The following is a 20,666-nucleotide window of genomic DNA, read 5'->3' on the forward strand; positions in this document are numbered from 1 at the left end:
AATAAAGAGTACAGACACAAGCTAGTGGTGACCAGTCTTATCTAGTTAACCGGCAAAGATTAAAGCAAAAATGCAAATAACTGAGAACTCAACAATTAACACAATGGGTACGGCGGCTACCCAGGAGCGAATAAAATCGTCTGGCGTTACCAAGAATAAACTAGAGTTAAGTACTCTATTGATTAATAAAGCAAAAATTCACTTGCTAAATTAACAGTAAACACCAGTAAGCTTGTGCCTATAAACTTTAATGATAAATTCCTAAATATGAACGAGTGAGCACTATCTCGTGAATAGCTTTATAGCTAGGAGTTTATATCCTGGAATGAGGTCGCCAATTGTCACGGGGCTTTTTAAGATATCACGGGGTTTTTGGAATAAATGCTTAAATATTATTTGATTGATAATAATATTCAATAATACTGAAGAGCAAGGACAATGATTGTCTTGCTACATCATGCAACGATTACTTTACGCTGACTTGCTACGATTCTCTAAGAACGAGAATTTATAAACTTTCTCAACAGTACACAGCAGAGACTAATTACTCACAAATGCTGAATTAGTACTGTTAGCCTCTGGAGAAAGTTACTTCACCCCTGACAATAAATAACTAATACTAACATCAGGTTCTTGCCGATGCTTAACTCCTAGAAAGCACAACGGATTTTAAGTTTAATACAAGCAAAACGTTTATGCAAGCTAGGAGCTATATAGAAAATAAGCTTAATTGCGGAGAAATGAAACAAGATTTTACTTTACATTAAGCTCAAGAAAAAGAACTGTTAAATTTATTGATTACAAAACAAATTTAACGTTACACTTCAAAATCAAATAAAGAGATCGCACTCACACACTCACACACTCACACAAAAGCTAAATACTTACGCCTAGGAAAAAAACACTTAACTAAACTCTTAAGACTACAAAATACAAAAAGGAAATACTATAGTCGATGAATGCTTTATATCACCAAGGTGGGAGTACTGGAGACTGTGATCTTGTGGAGCTTGGGTGCTAGCTGACCTCTCCTCTCACACTTCTGGAGCACAGGACCTCTCTCCGTCAAAGCAACAACTAGACTGCGTAAGTCGTGGGAACAAAAGGGGAGCAGTAGGCCGCATTTATCTAACGGTCAAGTGAGCAAAACGTGCCCAAAACAAATCGCTCGGCGGAAGCACTAATGTCTCACGCAAAGACGATAACGTATGACACTGAAAAATTGATTTGACAAAGCTTCCGTCCGAATGAGCGGTTAACTGAACGATAAACAGTGAGTTTTCCACTAATAGTTCGTGGCTTCTCACAAAAGGGTAATGTCGCGAATTTGATTCGTGACAGAGATGATAACTGCAGTAGGCCGGTTGGCCCATGCTAGGCAGCTCCTAGAAGAGTAACTGAACTACAGTAATCACTATAATATCCGGACGCCCAATATTCGGACTACCCCAATATCCAGACATTATGATTCTGACCTTTTTTGTCCCAAATTGCTCAAAAGACGCTATAAAAAAAAAAAAAAAAAAAAAAAAAAAAAATCGGATTTTGTTTCCGCACCTTATTGGTGTGAATAGGGTCTTAAACAGGTGCTATGCATCTCCAGTTGAGAGTTCTGTACAGTTGGTAAATCATGTCCAGTTGGAGTCCTAAGTACAAGTCCATAAGGTTTGTGCCCATTATACAGACATCATCTCTGAAACCTCATGTCCGGTTAGAGTCCATAAGTACAAGTCCATAAGGCTGGTGGCCACTATACAGACCTCATCTCTGAAACCTAATTTTGTGTTTCCTTTGCATTGTATTTCACTCTTTTATGTCCCTTATTGGTGTGAATATGGTCTTAAACAGGTGCTATGCATGTGCAGTTGAGAGTTATGTACAGTAAGTCATGTCCGGTTGGAGTCCATAAGTACTAGTCCATAAGGCTGGTTCCCACTATGAAGACCTCATCTCTGAAACCTAATTTTGTGTTTCCTTTGCATTTATTTCACTCTTTTATGTCCCTTATTGGTGTGAATAGGGTCTTAAATAGGTGCTATGCATGTCCGGTAGGGAGGTATGTAGGTGTTTTTCTGATTCAGGGTAGGTTAGGGTCCATAAGTCCATAGGCTGGGGACCAATATCCAGACAAAACCACTATCCAGACATGCCTTTGGCCCTATTACAACTGATACTGGAGGGATTACTGTACTAGAGTGAGGTAAGGATAGCAGAGAAGAAGGCTTTCCCCTGCCCTCTAAACCCTGCAGCTGAAGCTTGCAGAACAAAGTCAGAAAGAACTCCACTCAATATAGAAAAACTGGTATGGACATTTTATAGGAAAGTGTGAAAGGAGAAAAAGAGACTATCATAGTGTACCCTGAAAAGGAAAAACAACGAATTAGTACTGGTTATGTGATTTTTTTTTTTTTCTCTACCCATCCCATATTGTCATATGCTTATCTAGCCTATGCTTGAAACTCTCAATGGAAGGGGCAGCAACTACTTTACTAGGCAGCTTATTCCATTCATCTAGCAACTGCTCTATTGCCAAACCAAATTTCTACCTATTTCCTTACTAAAATGGAATTTTTCGAGTTTGAAACCATTACTGTACTGTACTTCTATCCTGTATACTGTACAGTACTCACCTTAAGTACCTTGCTAATATCTCCCTTATTTATTCCCTTTATCCACTTAAGCACCTCAGTTAAGACTCCCTTTATTCTACGCTTCTCTAGTGAGTGCAGATTTAGTCTTTTTAGTCTGACTTCATATGACAAGTTCTGAACGTCATGTATCATTTTTGTCATTCTTCTCTGTACACTTTCTAACGAGTTCATATCCTTCCTATAGTAAGGACACCAAAATTGCACGGCGTAGTCAAAGTGTGGCCTTACTAATGCTTGATAAAGTTGTAATATTACTTTTGATGTAGTAGATGGGAAGTAGTTGAATGCAGTGAAGAGTATGTATGGGGGGGGCCAAGGCTGCAGTGCGTGTGGATAGTGAACTGAGTGAATTTTTCTGTTTGAGGGTTGGGTTGAAACAGGGATGTGTCATGTCTTCATGGTTGTTCAGTCTGTATATGGACGGGGTTATAAAAGAGATACAAGGTAGGGTAGTGGATGTTGGAGTGGCCCTAATGAGAGAGGGCAGTGTCTGGAAACTCCCTGTACTGTTGTTTGCAGATGATACTGTGTTGTTAAGTGAAGATGCGGGGGAGCTGCAAGGCATGGTGGATGAGTTTGGGAGAGTGTGTAAGAAACAGAATCTAAAGGTGAATGTAGGGAAGAGTAAAATTGTGGTCTTCGAGAGAAGTGAAGTCCGTGAATGTACATTAAGGTTGGATGAGGAGGAAATGGAAAATGTGAGTACGTTTTAAGTACTGTACTTAGGTAGTGTGATGAGTAAGGATGGAAGTTTGGAGGGTGAAGTGCTTGAAAGGGTATAACAAGGAAGAAAGGTTGCTGGTTCCTTGAAAGTAGTGATAAGAAACAGGGAAGTGAGCATGGAAGTGAGAAAGTTACTACATGACAGTATTGTGATACCAACTCTAACATATGGAAGTGAAGCTTGGACCTTGTTGGAGGGACAGAAGTCAAGAGTGAGAGCAGTGGAAATGAGTTATTTGAGAGGAGCATGTGGAGTCACATGGAGAGACAGACTGACAAATGAGGATGTGAAGGAGCATTGTGGTGTGGATCTGGATGATAGAAAGCATTAGGAGAAACACGTTGAGGTGGTTTGGTCATATGGAGAGGATGGAGAGTGAGAGACTGATGAGGAGAGTGTATGTGAGTGAGGTGAAGGGGGAGAGAGGGAGGGGGAGGCCAAGGATGAGATGTAGGGATGGAGTGGAGAGGTATATGAGGGAGGGGGGGGTGAGCTGGGAGCAGGGCAGTGAAATGGCAGGGAACAGGGCGACGTGGAGGCAGTTTGTTTGTGGCCACCCCGTATGGGATTAAGGCTTCTGGCAATAGATAGACCTATTGCTCATGCTTCTCGTAATTAATCCTAGGACCCTATTTGCTTTGTTTCACACATTAATACGCTGTTGCCTTGGTCTGAAGTCTTTACTAACCATAACTCCTAAATCTCTCTTGCATTCTGATTTACTAATTCCTTTGTTATCTCAGGTGTATTTAGTATCTCCAGTGGTCTTGTCTACGTTAATTACTTTACATTTTTCAACATTAAATTCCATTTGCCATGTTTTAGACCATTTGGACAGTATATCGAGATCCATTTTTAAAGTATGGAAATTGTCAGTCAAGTTAACCCTATCAGGTTTCTGGGCAGGGCAGATTATGTCTGTGCTGACCCACATCTTCGCAGCCTGATATTTTACTTTGATCGATCTGTGTAATAACATTTTTCATGATAGAATGTTGGTTTGGTGTCATTTTAGAGCTGAATAGTTGTACTTTATCGCAGTATGTTCAAAAAAGGAGAACAAAGAAAATAAAATACCAAAATGATGAGTTGAAAATAGGCGAAAAGCAAAAATTTTATACCTTGCCATAGAAAAATATTCAGCAAAAAATAACGAGTAAAGATATGTAAATTTGGTTTAAACCATGCAAAAATACAATAAATTCCTTTACAATGATATATAGATTATGGTAATACTTGCATTTCATTGTGCGGTAAAACGAAAGGAGATGCACAATTTTATTTTAGTCTCGGCCGCATATTTGCATCGCGATGTTTTTCTTCGATCGGTCAGTGTAAATATACTTTTTATGATAGGATGCTGGTTGTGCTGTTGTTTTGAAGCTGAATAGTTGTACTTTATCGCAGTATGTTCATAAAAGGAAAACAAGGAAAATAAAAAGTCAAAGCGATGAGTTGAAATTAGGCAAAAACCAAAACTTTTATACCTTGCTGTAGAAAAATATTCACCAAGAATAAAGTTATAAAGAAACAAATCCATGAGTCAGCCCAGCTGTGCAGTATTGCCATCCATAGAGCAACCATTCTGTGACATCATGCTCAAGCCTCGTTGTTATGATGAGTAAACGCGATTTATGGTGAATATTTTACAAAAGTTTCGTAAAATAACGATGAAAAGCGTCATCGGAATATCTGAGGTTGGATTTGAAATGACGATCGAAATAGTCTTAAGAATCTCAAAGGGTTAATGATACGCCCAATTTTTGTGTCACTGGCAAATTTGCTAATAATGCTAGCGATTCCTAAGTCTAGATCATCGATATATATAATAAATAATAAGGAACCGAGTACTGAACCCTGTGGCACACTGCTAGTTACTTATCCCTAGTCCGACTTAGCTCCATATATGAATACCCTCTGCTTTCGTCCCTTCAGCCAGGATTCTATCCATTTTAAGATATCGCCTTCTGTACCGTGTGCTCGAGCCTTTCTAACCTTCCTTGTGGGACCATATCAAAAGCTTTACTGAAGTCCATATAAATAATATTGTAAGCCTTATTGCTATCTACTGCCCCATAATCCTCCAAGAAGAATGACAACAAGTTTGTGAGGCAGGATCATCCTTGCCTAAATCTGTGCTGAATTTCATTTATAAGATTAAATCTTTCTAAGTGTTCCCTAATTTTATTTATCAAAATTGACTAGCATTTTTCCTACGATTGACGGAAGACTTATCGGTCGATAATTTGGTGCAGCAGATTTATCGGCCTTTTTAAAAATGGGCACTACGTTTGTGGTCATCCACGTCTCTGGAACTTCTGTAACGTTAAAAGTGTCTGGCATAATTCTTCTTTGGTTTCTTTTAAATTTTTTGCATGTATATTATCCGGACCAGGCAGTTTTTGAGTTTTTAATTTATTAATTTCTTTCAATACATCCTCCTTGCTAATGGTTATTTTACCAAGAATATTATCCGTATTATCAACGTAAATATTTGCTGCTTGAGGGACCAGGTCACGATTTTCCTTGGTAAGCACTAATGTGAAATAAGTACAGTAGTTAGGATGGAGCACATTTCTTTATCTTCACTGGCAATGTTGCCTAATTCTGTTCTGAGAGGTCCTATCCTATCTTTATTTTTTGTATGGTACATTTGGTAAAAACCCGTGAGGTTTTCTTTCAGTTCACTGGCAACCTTAATTTCGAAACCTGGCTTTCTTTCCTTATCTCCCTGTTTACTTTTGTATTGAAAATTGCATACTGGTTACGTAAGTGTTCCTTTCCACTTTGTATTTGTCCAGATACTCCTTTCCTTTAGTCCATGAGAGATTTTAAGTCATTGTTTAACCATTTTGGTTCAGAATTATTCATTCTAAACACTGTGAAGGGATATATCTGTCTTAGTCTCTGTGTACTGTATTATATTTACGAACTCATTATATTTCTCATTGGCCAAACGGCTGCTTGGTACTGGACCTGAGTTGATCCCTGTCACCTGAACTACACTCCCACCTATATCTTGTCCCTCATCTATGACCTGACCTTCCCCAGTGACCTGGCACACATTTCCACCTGTTTCCTGCCCCTCACCTATGACCTGGGGTTCCCCACTGACCTGGCTCTCCCTAAAGTAACTAGTCTCCCCATGGAATACGGGTCTAAAATAAGCTCTTAATCCACCAAAATCTCATTCATGAAAATTAGGAACGGTGGAGGGATTTTTCAGTAGAACAGACATCCCTAATAAATTTTAACTTAATTTCTACGTGACCGCTTATTATCAAGCTGACCACCAACTTCTATATATATCACCAACGACATTTTCTTTATTGGCTAAAACGAAATCTGGAATATTATTACCTCTGGTGGGCTCCCTGATATACTAATACAGTAATCCCTTAATGTACGCGAGGGTTACGTTCTCAGACCCTTCACATATGTGGTAAATTCGCGTATAATTATGCCTGTGTATTAAGTGTATTACATCTGAATAATAATGTTTATGCACTACATACACCTAATAAACTAGCATAAAGTGTGAAAAACAACAAAAATATAAGAAATTTAACACTTACTGAAAGCTGACAAGCACAGGCGTAGGTGGAGACACTTTAGCACAGTCAGGTGCACTAGCCCTCACTGCCTCCCATATGCTATGTTCTGCCTTCTTTATTGTACGAACAGTTGATTCATTCACCCCAAACATACGGTTCCGAGACAATTCGCCGTCAAAACATGGACGATTCCCCGTCAGGACAATTCGCACCCTGAACGATTCCCCATCATTCTATAAATATACTTATTATTGATTAATTAATATTTTAATAACTAATTTTCAGGGGGATTTTATAACTCATATAAGTAAAAAACTAGTGTACAGGGAGTCTTCGAAATACGAAGACCCAAAGTACGAATTTTCGATGGTACAAAAACGATGAATATAGGACAAATTCCACAATACGAAAATATCTGTCTCGATGATACGAAAATCGATATGAGAGGAAATACAGATATAGCCATATTATTCAGACTGTATGGTGTGAAGAGGTGCCTGAATAGTCTGAAATCAAGATTAATCCGGTGGAAACAAAACACAAGTACTGTTAGACTGATTTATTTACTGGGAAATGTACAGTGAAAGACACAACTATTTTCCCAGTTCTGTCTGAAGAAAATTTACATCAGGTGAAATACAACGAAAACCCTGTTTCTACTAGTGCGTGTTTCAAACAGTTCGATTTTTCCACATTACATTCGTCAGACTTTGGGAAGATACTTCTGTCTTTCATTGTACACTTGAAGCAGCAGAAAGACTTTACCAATGCAATTCATAATCCTCCAGCTTGTTTCTGTAATTTTCTGACAACTTTCAGTTTGGCAAATTACTTTTTCTTGCTGAAAAATTTCCTCCCTGTTATTATCGTCACTTTCCCCTACGATCGTTTCCAGCACAGTGGAAGAAACTCAACATGCTCAAAGGTGGATATTGTTTCCCAGTTTCCCAACAGGTTAGGTTAGGTTAAATTATTAGGTACAGATAAGCTCGGTTAGGCCAGGTTTAGTTAAACACTTAGGGAAGGATAGTCCCTTCTGCCATTATGTTAACAAAATAAACAAGAGTTGTCACACCAGAACAGCTAAAAATGACGAGGAAACAGATTTAACAAGAAACGTTTACTGTATTTACGAACCCAGAAATAATCTGAAAAATATGACATACTATGAGGAAGAACTGATGTGGTAAAGTGCTTGTACTGCTTAAAGTAAAGCATATGTTTAGTCCCCTCAATGGCTGTGGGTTCAGAAATTTGCGTGCCCTCATAGTTGGCCTTGGGACCATTTTTTCAAAGTTCTAAAATCAGTTTCTTGTTCTTACATATGTGAAAAGACTTGTGTGGCACACCTGGCTTTTTTTTATTAATATTTTCTTCCCCTAAGCCCATCCTGTGATTTGCTATGATTCATGTACGAATTAATAAAATTAGGATGCGTGTTACATTAGCATGTAAACATCAGCGAAAACACCTGGGATGAAGTGAGATGTGAGCGCCATGACTGCTTGGGATGGTGGAGTAGGGTCGTGTAAACACAGCAGTGACCTTCGTTCCCTTCCCATAATTGCTCGCAGTTTTTTATAGCTCACCCTAACTCAACGTCATTGACACCGGTACAGTAAGACGTTGTTCGAGGCAGGCAGCTGTGAAAGCGATACTGGAATACATTATTGTTTGTATCAGTCCTCTTTCTTTCACACATACACATAAGAACAAACAATGGAATGAGCAGTAAATGTGCTCTAACTTTAAGGAGCAGAAATAACTGTGCTCAGTCGGTCCGAAATGTACTGTATTGGGAAGAGTGATACCGAAGAATGTGGAACTGAATTCAAGCCTACCAGAATATGTGGGATGAAAGAGTTTTTTTTTTTTTTTTTTTTCTCAGATTAGCAAACTTTTTGCTCCATATCATCTCTTAAAATTGTAAAACCCATAATCTTTTGTGTGAGCATACAGCCTAAAGACCTTACCAATTCAGTTCATATTCCTCTAGTTTGTCTTCTATAATTTTCTGACTATTTTGAGGGTGGTAAATTATGTTCTCATGCTGAAAGAAACTTACTCAAAATTAGGGTGCATGTAACATAGGCGAATACATATGGAGTGAAGATAACGCCTGACTGCGTGGGGTAAACACGCCAGTGACCTTTGTTCCCTTCCCATAATTGTTCGCAGTTTTTTATAGGACGCCCTAACTCAACGTCACTGAAACCGAAACAGTAAACTGCTGTTCAAGGCCAGCAGCTATGAAGGGTTTAATGGAATACTGTATGAAAAATTCGAAATGGGCGCGATGCACAGTTCGCTTGCCAAGAGAAAAGGAACACCCCTCTCTGGTAACCAAATTTTCACACACTTCTCAGTTGAGTCCAAGTCCCTCCTCTCCTCGCAGATTCACTGTACATGAGGATATTTTCGCAGCTCTTCACCTTTTCATATTGTTTCGCCATGCCTCCCAAGCACCCTCCATCATCTTGAGCATCGGAGGAGCCCACTGCAAAGAAGCAGCAGCACTGTACTCTAACTCTGGAAAGGAAATTGGAAATTATAAGACCCCATGAGGAGGGGCAGGGTGTCTCAGAGATTGGTCATGCTTTAGGCCTTGCAACTTCCACCGTTGGGACAGTGACAAAGAAAAAGGAGATGTACAAGAATATGGCCACCTCCTTCTCTACAATTGTATAGAGGTATTGCTTACTTCAAAAAGGGGAGGGGGGTAAAGTTTAGGTGGAGGGTCCGAGGGGGTCCTGGGATGCATCCCCCCATTTATTTGTATATTTCAATGGGGAAAATCGTTCCAATATATGATATTTCAAATTACTTAAGTTTTTTTTTGGTCCCTATCCCTTTCGTATATCGAACTCACTGTACTTGCTAAATAAACTTGTATGTAAATAAATGACGGGAAATCACCCTGACCAAGAATTGTTGCTGACATTCCTTCCCTAAGTTTGTCCAACACTTTAACTTTCTCTGTCAGCGACAATATTTTACGAGCCCGCTTTGGTATGTTACCACATGCATCTCTAGCACAACGCCTAGGCCCTATGTTGGCAAAGGCAGGCAGGCAATCACTGGAAGGCAGAAAAATAAGCCACAAATAATGATTCGCGAGTCACGCATGGTTCGACCGACAGATTCAACTGACTATGTGGTGCATGGTAGACCGACCTCCCACCCACGCGCAAACGCACACGCGTGCACACACACACACACACACACACACACACACACACACACACACACACACACACACACACACCCACACACGACACCAGCGAACAACCACAGCGAACGGACATGTCTTGACTGCTCGCAGGCCAAGGCTCGGCCACCGCTGCAAACCTTAAGTAGTTTTCAGGAATTATGTTTGTCCTGTCTCCTATGGTCTTGTTTTCAGTTTAAAATATTGTAAGTTAATATAGACTTCAAAAAATTTAAAGATTTATTGGCAAGAGTATACATGAATCTTTGTAGTATTTTCGGTAACAGCTGTTTTGGTACTGTATTTGTAACTAACGTCAATCATGGCCGAAAATGTAAACACTGAGGGACTCGAATTTCCAGGATTTGATAGAAATACTAATGTCTTGGATCTGGTTAAAACATTAATTATGAGGATTAGTGAACTTGAAAAGAAAGTGGAGAATCTAGTGTTAAAAGATGTGTCTGAGAATACGGAGATTACTATACAGAGTCTGATTCAGTCTAATGAGACAGCGCATAAAAAGATAAGAAATTTGAAGCGTGAAAATGTTGAATTGAGGAGAACACTAGAAGAGAGTACGAATAAAATGGAGAAGGTGAGCAGTGTATTGGAAGAGCATAAGGCAAAGTGGGCACACATAGAAGAAGAACAGAAAGAAGTGGTCAGCTTAAGAGAAATCATCCAGGAAGAAAGAGAAATGAACAAGATATAATTGGAAGAAAATGTAGTGAAAATACTGAAGAAAAAAGAGAAAATAGTGAGAGAAATTGTAGAAAGGAACAGATGCTTGGTAATATTTGGAAACAGGGAGGAGGAAGAGAAGGTTAGATCCATGAGACTCGAGAAAGACACAAACCTGGTAAGAGGAATATTAGGTAAGATTGATCCCGAAGGAGACTAGTGGGTAAAAGAAATTGAAGAAGTAAGGAGAATAGGGCCTTATAAGAAAGGGGAAACAAGACCAATGAGAGTCAAGTTTTCAGCAGAAAATGTAGTAGATGATATACTTAAAGTGACTGGAAATTAAGCAAAGAGGCAGGGATGAAAAATATTATAATAAGAAGAGATCTGAATGAAGAAGAGAGAGAAGTTTTAAAATCTTTGAAGAAAGAAGTAAAGGAAAAAAATGATAAGAGGACAGAGGAAGAATGTAATACTTTTTTTTGGAGAGTAATGGATATGAAAGTAAAGAAGTGATATTTAAGGAAATAGAAGTGAAGGAAACTAAGGGGGATGGCTGTGAAAGATCAGAAGTTGAGGAAGTGGTACTGACGGAGAGTTGGAGAGACGAGGGTATAAAAAACATCAAAAATAATTTGAAGGTGATAAATACTAATGTTGATGGTTTAATATCGACAAGGCTCGAAATTAACGATTTCTTGAGAGAACATGAACCTGATGTCATGTGCTTTGTAGAGACCAGATTAAGAGAAGATATGGATGTTCATTTGGGAGATGCTAAATACAAACTGTGGAGAAAAGACAGAAAAGAAAAAACGGGAGGAGGAGTGATGATAGCAGTGAAGAACAACATAAATGTAGATACTGTGGAAATGGGAGAAGGCAGGGCTGACGTGATATATATGAAATTAGAAACTGGAGAGAATGTTAAGAGAGATATGGCGGTAGTGTATGTTCCCCATAAGACGAGAGCATGAAATGATGACGAATACCAGGAGATGTTGTCAGATATGGCTATCTATTTACAAAAGATAATTAAGAAAAGCAATAATATAATTTTGGTGGGTGACTTTAATTGTAAAGAGGTGAACTGGGAGGAATGGTACTCAGGAGGCGGCGAGGATTCATGGGGCACTATGTTATTAAATATAATAATGAATTACGTATGTGATAACGCAATGGGTCAAAGAAGACACGGTTTCGAGGTGAGGACACACCAGCAAGGTTAGATTTACTGTTTACCAAAGAACCCGATGTAATAGAATCATTGAAATATCTCTGTCCTTCAGGAAAAAGTGATCATGTGGTCATTGAGTTCCAGATGATAATAGGGAACGTCGAGCCAAGAGACGAGCTTCATAGACAGGGAAGATACAACTTTGGGAAAGCAAATTTTACAGGATTGAGAAATTTTTTTGAAAATGCGGATTGGAGAAAATTCAGAGAAACAAGAGAGATACAGAGGAAGTGGGATATCTTTCTAGACCTCTATAATTTGGGAGTGGAAAATTTTGTACCAAGAGTAAGAGGGAAAGAAAACAGGAAAAAGGAGTAGTTTAATAGAAGGTGTATGATAGCAAAAAAGAGAGAGATAAGGCGTGGAACAATTGGAGAAAGAAAGGTAACAACAAAACAAAGGAAGAATATAAAAGAATTAGAAATGAATACACAAGAATACGTAGAGAAGAAGAAAGGGATTTTGAAAAAGGTATAATAGACAGATGCAAGGATGAACCCAAGCTGTTTTATAGATTTGTTAATGGCAAACTGAAACAAAAGGAAGGAATCACCAAACTGAAAGTAAAAGGAGAGGTCTATAAAGATGCAGCAATGCAAGCTGAAATAATGAACAAATGATTCCAATCGGTTTTCACTAATGAAAAAGAGTTTGTGGAAGGGGAGGGAGTGATTAGAAATGTACCGGTGATAAAAGATATAAAAGTGGAGGTACATGAAGTGTATAAATTACTGGAAACTCAAGATGTAACGAAAGTCCCAGGACCTGATGGAATTTCTAATTGGGTACTGAAGGTATGCAGAGAACAACTGGCGGATAAAATTCACGGTTTAATCGCGTGTTCTCTGGAAGAGGGGAAAGTGCCACAAGAATGGAAGAGGGCAAATGTGATACCAATTTATAAGGGAGGAAACAGGGAAGAACCCCTGAATTATAGACCAGTGTCTCTAACCAGCATGGTCGCAAAACTGTGCGAGAGAATCCTGAAAGACAGATGGATAAAATATCTAGAAGAGATGAATATTTTGGCTGAATGTCAGTTTAGATTCAGAAGTGGAAGGTCATGTGTTTCTAACTTGTTGAGCTTTTACTCAAGAGCGATTGACATGGTACAGGAGAGAGATGGTTGGGTGGATTGTGTGTACGTAGACTTAGAGAAGGCCTTTGACAAGGTACCTCATAAGAGACTAATGTGGAAACTAAAATATATAGGAGGACTGAAGGGGAGACTTCTGGAATGGATGAGAGACTTTTTGAGAGACAGACAAATGAGGACAGTAATAAAGGATAGGATGTCTGGATGGAGGGAAGTAACAAGTGGAGTCCCTCAAGGCTCGGTGTTGGCGCCAGTAATGTTCTTGATTTACGTAAATGATATGGTAGATGGAGTGAACAGTTATGCAAGTCTGTTTGCTGATGATGTAAAGATCTTGAGGAAGGTAGAGGTTGAGGAGGATTGTAAAATGCTGCATGAGGATTTGGATAGGATACATGATTGGAGCTGGACATGGGAAATGAAATTTAATGTAAAGAAATGTAAAATATTGGAAATGGGTAAAAGTACCAGGAGGCCATCACTGAATTATTTGTTGGGTAATGAATTAATCACAAAAATGAGAGAAGAGAAAGATTCGTGAGTGCTGGTCCAAGATAGTTTGTCACCAGAAAAGCACATTAACAAGATAGTTGGAGAGACCTATAAACTCTTGACTAACCTAAGAGTAGCATTTCATTATATGGATGAGGAGATGATGAAAAAATTAATAGTGGCCATGATCCGCCCCAGGTTAGAATATGCAGCGGTAGTGTGGTCCCCACACAAAAAGAAAGATATAAACAAGATTGAGAGAATACAAAGAACAGCAACCAAGATGGTCCCCAGTCTGACAGACCTGTCATACAGAGAGAGGCTGGAAAAGCTGGATTTGCCTTCCTTAGAGGAAAGGAGAAAGAGAGGAGACATGATTGCAGTGTTCAGGACCATAGTGGGAGTAGATAAAATTGACAAAGAAGATCTGTTTATATGGGATAAGAGGGCAACAAGAGGACATGGAATGAAATTGAAAAAGTCAAGCTGCTTGAAGGATATCAAGAAATATAGCTTTCCTTACAGAAGTATAGACTTATGGAATAGCCTGGACAAAGAGATCGTCCAGTCTAAAAACTTAAACGAGTTTAAAGCTAAATTTGACATTGCGAAACAGCGATGGAAACCCACGAGCATAGCACATTCCGTGTATATCACAATTAGGTATATTAGGTAAATACTTAAATATTTGGAACGACTTAGACGAAGAGGTGTTGCATGAGAAAAACATTCATGTGTGTAAAGGTAGACTTGATAGATGTGGATTTGGAGACAGGACAACACGAGCATTGCTCAATTCCTGTATACTACAAATAGGTAAATACACACACACACACACACACACAGGCAGAGGGTAGGGATTTTTATATTTATTTCTCTCATATATTAAAATTATTTTAATACTATAATTTTATGTTTTAATTATTGTATGAAAAAATTCGTGGATAACCGAAATTGCAAGGGATTACTGTAAAGGAAATGATCCTGTACTACCTCTAAAAACTCCTCTGACTCTGCATCCCCTGTCTGATTTTGCCAATCTATCCTTGGCAGGTTAAGATTCCCTACAATTATTACTAAGCTGGAATGTGACATGTTCCAAATTTTCTCCCAAAGGTATTTACTATCTGCTCTACTTAATTTTGGAGATCTATAAATAGCTCCAAAGACTAATTTCTCCCTGTTGTTGCTAATTTCAACCCAGACACTCTCCACATCCTTATTTACCTTAATGTCAGCTTTATTGTAATTGTGTAATGAATCCTTTACAGAAATAGCTACCTCACCCCCTTTTCTTCCCTGACGGTTTGACAAAAAACATTATAGCCCTTTATCTGATATTCTGCCAAAAATTCTCAGGTGCTGTATTCATCCAAGTTTCACTAATTACAACAATGTCTGTTTTCTCTGTACAAATTACAGCCCTTAGTTCATCCATTTTATTATGTAAACTCCTGCTGTTTGTGAATAGTTATACCTTTACTCGGGACTTCATTTTTTTTGTTTTTGTTGATAACTGGGAACTGTTTACATTACTAATTTAACAGTTTTTTGTACTATCACTTATTGCTCCTCTATCATCATTTGTGCCATCCTCAACCATTGCCTGCTTATTTTGAGGTGCCTGAATGGCTGTATCTACACTAATGGTTAAACTGTTGTTCTTTTGCAAATCTCAGTGCATCTATCCAACCCTGATGATGATTTCTGAGTGCAGTTGCTGCAACTTCCTGTACATCTAATTATCAACCACAGAAAAAATGTCTAACCCCCTATCTATCATTCCAGCTAAGACAGTAACTTCCTGCCTACTAAGATGAGTCCCATCCCAACCATCCATGGCACTCTGCCCATAGAACCGGTCCCAGCAGTTTATGAAAGGTATTGCATTAACTTTGCAGTACCTTTCAAGGCGACATTTAGAACCTATCGCCTTGCTCAACCATTGCCTCCCAACCCCCCTCCTAAGCAAAACACCGAGTACTACAGGGGTCCCTCCCCTCTCCCTAACCTTCTCCAATGTAATAAGTACTCCTGCCACGGTACCTCACTCTTACACCTACCAGTATCATTGCCACCAACACTGAGGCATACAGTGGGTTTGTCTCCATTATTCTTCATGATATTAGATTTTTTTTTTTTTTTTTAATCACATTACCCACCCTGACCTCCAGAAGACACACATGTTTAGTGAGTGGAGTATACACTGCTCTGTGTAGATATCTTATCTGGGAGTCTCCAACGAGAACATTTTTTTTACCTTTCTTGATCTTGAGATACCTACCTGTACGGGAAGTTCTCTCACCATGCTTCTCCTTTACATCCTTCTCTACCTTCCCTTCAATTTGTCTCGTAATGTACCGAATGCATTTGTGGTTTTTATCTCCACTTATTTCTTAAGGGTGAACTTTGTTGCACCCCATGTGAACAAGTGTCCAACCTTCAGGCTTTTTTTCTCTCTTCTCCAACAGTTTCCTCATTTGTGACTTCTCCTGCCAGGGGGAACCTGTACCTCCCATTTTAATTTGAGAAGTTCATCATTTAACTCAAGGTAGTCCTTCTCAAAACTTGCAGTGGGGACACAACTCTCTGTAGAGGTAGCCATCATGCACAAGGGTATCACAGGTCACTACAACACACTAGCACAACACTATCACAGGTCACTGCAACACACTAGCATAACACTATCGCAGGTCACTAAACTCACTGACAGTTCTAACAGCAGGCGGTATAGCTAGCTAAATCAGGAACGCCACCAGACGTGTGAACAGACTGACCTCACTTGAGGGAGGTAGGATGGGACTGGAGTGTATTGGTGTTGTGATGAGGAGAGATAGATTAAGGTGGTTTGGGATGTGGAGAGGATGGGGGATGGCAATTGGGTGCAGAAAGTGAGAAGTTTTAACATTTGGGGTAGGGTTGCTAGAGGTAGACCAAAAGAGACCTGGGACATGATTATTGAGTGCAACCTCAGGGATATGGGACTGCATAGAGAGGCTGCTGGAGATCAAGCAGCATGGAGAGCTGCCATTAGATGATGAAGGCTAGTGCGTGTGAGCAGGTTGGAGCCTTTAACTCCTAAAGGTCAGTCCCCGTTCTGGAACGTGTCACGGGGATGTCAGTTTCTGTTCCAGAACGTTGAGACACTCTTACATTCTCAGCACTGCTCTACAATAAATAATTGTAGGACACTGGAACACCACTCATTTTAAAGCTAAAGAGTTGTACTCTGCTGGGTATAAAGATTTTTAGTTTAATAGTTTTCATAGGAACGATTTTTGGAAAATCACTTTTTTTTTTGCAAAAAATGCCTGCCCCTGATGAACGATTTTATCAACAATGCCTAAACCCAAGGGGTTAAAACGAAACAAAACAATACCATTCATATTTGACTCTGCCACCTCGTCAGTGTTTTTAAGGACACTTTTCAGAATTCTTTTAGAGTTTTCTTGCTGTCCTCTCTCTTCTGAATTGCCTGCCTGAACGTTCTGTGAAGTAATAGGTGTTGAATGATCTGAGCATGCCTTGCTCCATGGGTTGCAGAATGGAAGTCATGTTTGGTGACATGAAGATAACCTTTACATATGAGTGATGATCATTCAGTCTGAGGATGGCCAGGGAGCATTATCAACAATGAGTAGTGCCTTGAATGTAAGTTTCTCAGCACAGTAACATTAAACTTCAGGCATGAAATAGTTTGGGAACCACTCTGTGAACATTGGAATCATCACCCAGTTCCCCCCCCCCCCCCAATAAACTGGAAGGGAAGCTGTCTGGATGCCCTTCAACACTCTTGGATTTTCAGAGTTGTACATCAGCATCAATTTAAGTTTAAAGTCACCAGCACAGTTACACCCATATAGTAATGCCAGGCATTCTTTGGCTGCATTGTGGCCTGGCATGGCTTTCTTTTCCTTGGCAGTGTCAGTTCTGTTTGACATTCTTTTCCAAAATAAACCTGTTTCATTCACATTAAAATTAGGCTCTGGGGTGTACCTTAATTCTCCTCATATATTAACTTTTCCAACTGTTCAACTGAATCCCTTACAGCTTTGATGTAAGTATTAGCTTCCTCTCCATAAATCTGTCTGTTAGTTGGGTTTGCCTAAGCCCTGAATCTTGTAAACCAGTCCCTGGAAACCACAAATGTCTCAGTAGACTCTCCCACCTCACCCTGCTGTTTTTGGAGATCTTGGTAGATTGTGTGTTCATTCATACATATTAATGGTTCATGTAATGCATGCACTGTTGATTATTATCCTTAGTCCGCAGCATTAAATGATGGTTTATCACAATCAGCAGTCAATAATTATCTTTGCTTTATCATAGTTGCTTCCATTGGAGCTTTACTTTTAACATGAAACAGATATGTTCCTTGTCTTGGTGGACAGTGTTTACCGTTGTCCAACTCAGTCCAAACTCAATGAAACTCAGTCCAATGAATCAGGATCTCTCTCCCATCTCATTATGCTCAATAATGTCTCTGCAAGGTTATGACCTTGTGCTTCAAAAACATCACTTTGAGTCTTCATCTTAGAAGGTATTGTTACAGAAAGTGAAAAATACAAGACTCCCGTGCATCGGACAATAGAGTTCTAGGAACTGAGGTGGGTGGAAGACAGTCTTGTGGTAGGCATGATTCCCATGCACCAGACAATAGAGTTCTAGGAACTGAGGTGGGTGGAAGACAGTCTTGTGGTAGGCAGCTGTTGGTGCAAGGAGGGACAAGGGGGGGTACCTGTGAGACATCTTGAGGCAGATGGTGACACTACATGAACCTTATCGATGGTTCTGTATACCTACACTATACATACTTTCTGTGTAAGTGGAAGTACTATCCTGCTGCAGCATAACATTTTTTTTGTTGTTGCACCACCACAGTTTGATAGAGCAGGTCCATCGACTACAAGTAAGCAACCACTCCTGTAGGGTTGTCTCATAGGTTTCCTATGTGGTGTCTGCATCTTAGTGTGGCATGTGCTATGCAGTGGTCCATTTTATGTTTTATATTGTGTGGTCCTGTTCTACAAGCTGGTCATGTATTATCCATGCTTAAATCCAACCTAAATTTAAGGTGGTAGCTGAGGAGGGCTGGGTGATGCCTTGCTCTAAGCTTAGCCAAGTGAACTAAGTCACCACCTCCAATGGGTGTATATCAGGAGGGGGGGGGGAGCTTGTAGTATGGCATTGTGATTGAGGTCGAGACAGGATGACACTCTCCCAGTTTACACACACACACACACACACACACACACATTCATTCATTTGCATCTTAGTCCCAAGGGGAGAAGGGACCGATCCTCACCACACCACGCCGCACAAGGGTTAACTGCCCAGTGTAATCAGCGACTTCCACAGCAGGGTCCAGCAGCAGAGCTGGTTTACCCCTGCCACATCATAATGGACCCATCCTCTTACTCGCACCTGACCTGATCAGCTGATCAGACCATATGTGGGAGAATATCTGCTCAGGGCTGCATCACCATTCATTCATTCACAATTTCTCTCCAATCATTCCTCTCACACGCAGCCACTCTTCTCTGCTCAACAGACATCCCTCTCGCATCCAACGCTCTCTTCACGTTGTCCATCCGTCCCATTTGTCGTCTCTCTCCTAGCCTTACACCTCTCACATCTGATCCAGCTATCATTTTCACCAAATGCTTATCATCCATTCTCCCCATAAGCCCAAACCATCGCAACATCCTTTGCTCAACTTGATCAGCCATCTCCCGCACAACTCCAGTTCTCTTTCACACTTCATCATTTCTCACTCAGTTCATGTGCGTCATGCCACACATACTCCTCAGACACCTCATCTCCATTGCATTCAAACTTTTCCTCTCTGCTACACTCATATTCCATGTTTCAGCCCCATATAACGCAGTTGGTACCACAACACCCTCATACAGCCTTTTTTTTACATCCATTCTAAACGAACGACATCTAAACACTTGTTTCATTCCTCCCAGCATCTTTCCTACTTCATTCATTCTAAACTTCATTTCAGCATCTATTCTTCCATCCACAGCAACATGTGACCCCAAATACTTGAAACTCTCTACCTCCTCAAGCAGCTCGCCATTCAAAACTGTATTCATCCTCCTACCATCTACCAACCTCGTACACTTCATCACTTTACTCTTTATCTCATTTACTCTCAATTTCCTCCCTTCACACACCCTTCCAAACTCCTCTACCAACTTTCTCAGTCTCTTCTCTGAATCAGCCACCACACTTTTTAGCATTCGATAAATATGCATTTTTTCTTGTGTCCATACTGTTACTTGGATTCAGTTATCTTTTTAATTCATTGTTGTGGCAGGCTTACATAGGAAAGAAGGAAAACAGCTATTTTACCTTAAGTTTATGGTAATGTTAGTGCTAAGGCATTTTACCCATTTACTTAAATCAACCTATGATCTTTTCTTTGCAGGATGAGGCTCTGGGCAGCAAGCTCTTGGATATCATCAGAACAACTTACAAGAAGTGATTGCTTTTACACATGCTGTCTGGTCTTATTATACGATTTTTTGCTGTGCAATAAATTGCTATAACAGTGAACAAAAAGTTGGGCCCATTTTCAGATTAACAATGGCGAAATTGTCACGAATTTGCTAGAACGATGCCTCTTGTTGAAAGTTTTTTGGCCTATCTATTGGGGCCAGTATTCTGTGGGTTTGCATGATGAGTGAATGGAAGCATGGCCCATTGAACTAGGCAGACTCTGACTGTCTGGAGGTTGCTACTCCTCACCCTGCCCTAGGGTGGGAAAGGAGGTCTAGATGATGATGATAATTATGGTGGTCTCCCTTTCATTCCATTTTGTGCATGAAAGGCCAATGAAACATCATTCCTACTGTAAAATAACAGTGCAGGTGCTTAACAAATAGTGCAGTGTGCAGTGTTAAGTGAAGATAATTTTTTGTTTGTGAAAAACAAACTTATGACTTTGATATCTTGTCTGCTGAGTGTACACAGCCTCCCAGTCAGCTGATTGTGCCAAGATGGCCGCCCCGC

At 39.9% G+C, this 20,666-nt stretch overlaps 1 protein-coding gene across 1 annotated transcript in view; it reads left to right on the top strand.

The window, feature by feature from the left end:
• IntS11 (integrator complex subunit 11) overlaps nt 1-20,340 on the top strand; it is a 379,978-nt gene extending 359,638 nt beyond the window's left edge. Inside the window, exon 14 of the mRNA XM_080275659.1 lies at nt 20,083-20,340. Within this exon, the coding sequence (XP_080131785.1) occupies nt 20,083-20,139 (57 nt within the window). The 3' untranslated portion in view covers nt 20,140-20,340. The remainder of the gene's footprint in view (nt 1-20,082) is intronic.
• Nucleotides 20,341-20,666: the final 326 nt, after the last annotated feature.

This window comes from Coenobita brevimanus, chromosome 62 (genome assembly GCF_032717465.1).
Source record: "Coenobita brevimanus isolate Jiangsu-jjx chromosome 62, ASM3271746v2, whole genome shotgun sequence".
Classification (NCBI taxonomy): domain Eukaryota; kingdom Metazoa; phylum Arthropoda; class Malacostraca; order Decapoda; family Coenobitidae; genus Coenobita; species Coenobita brevimanus.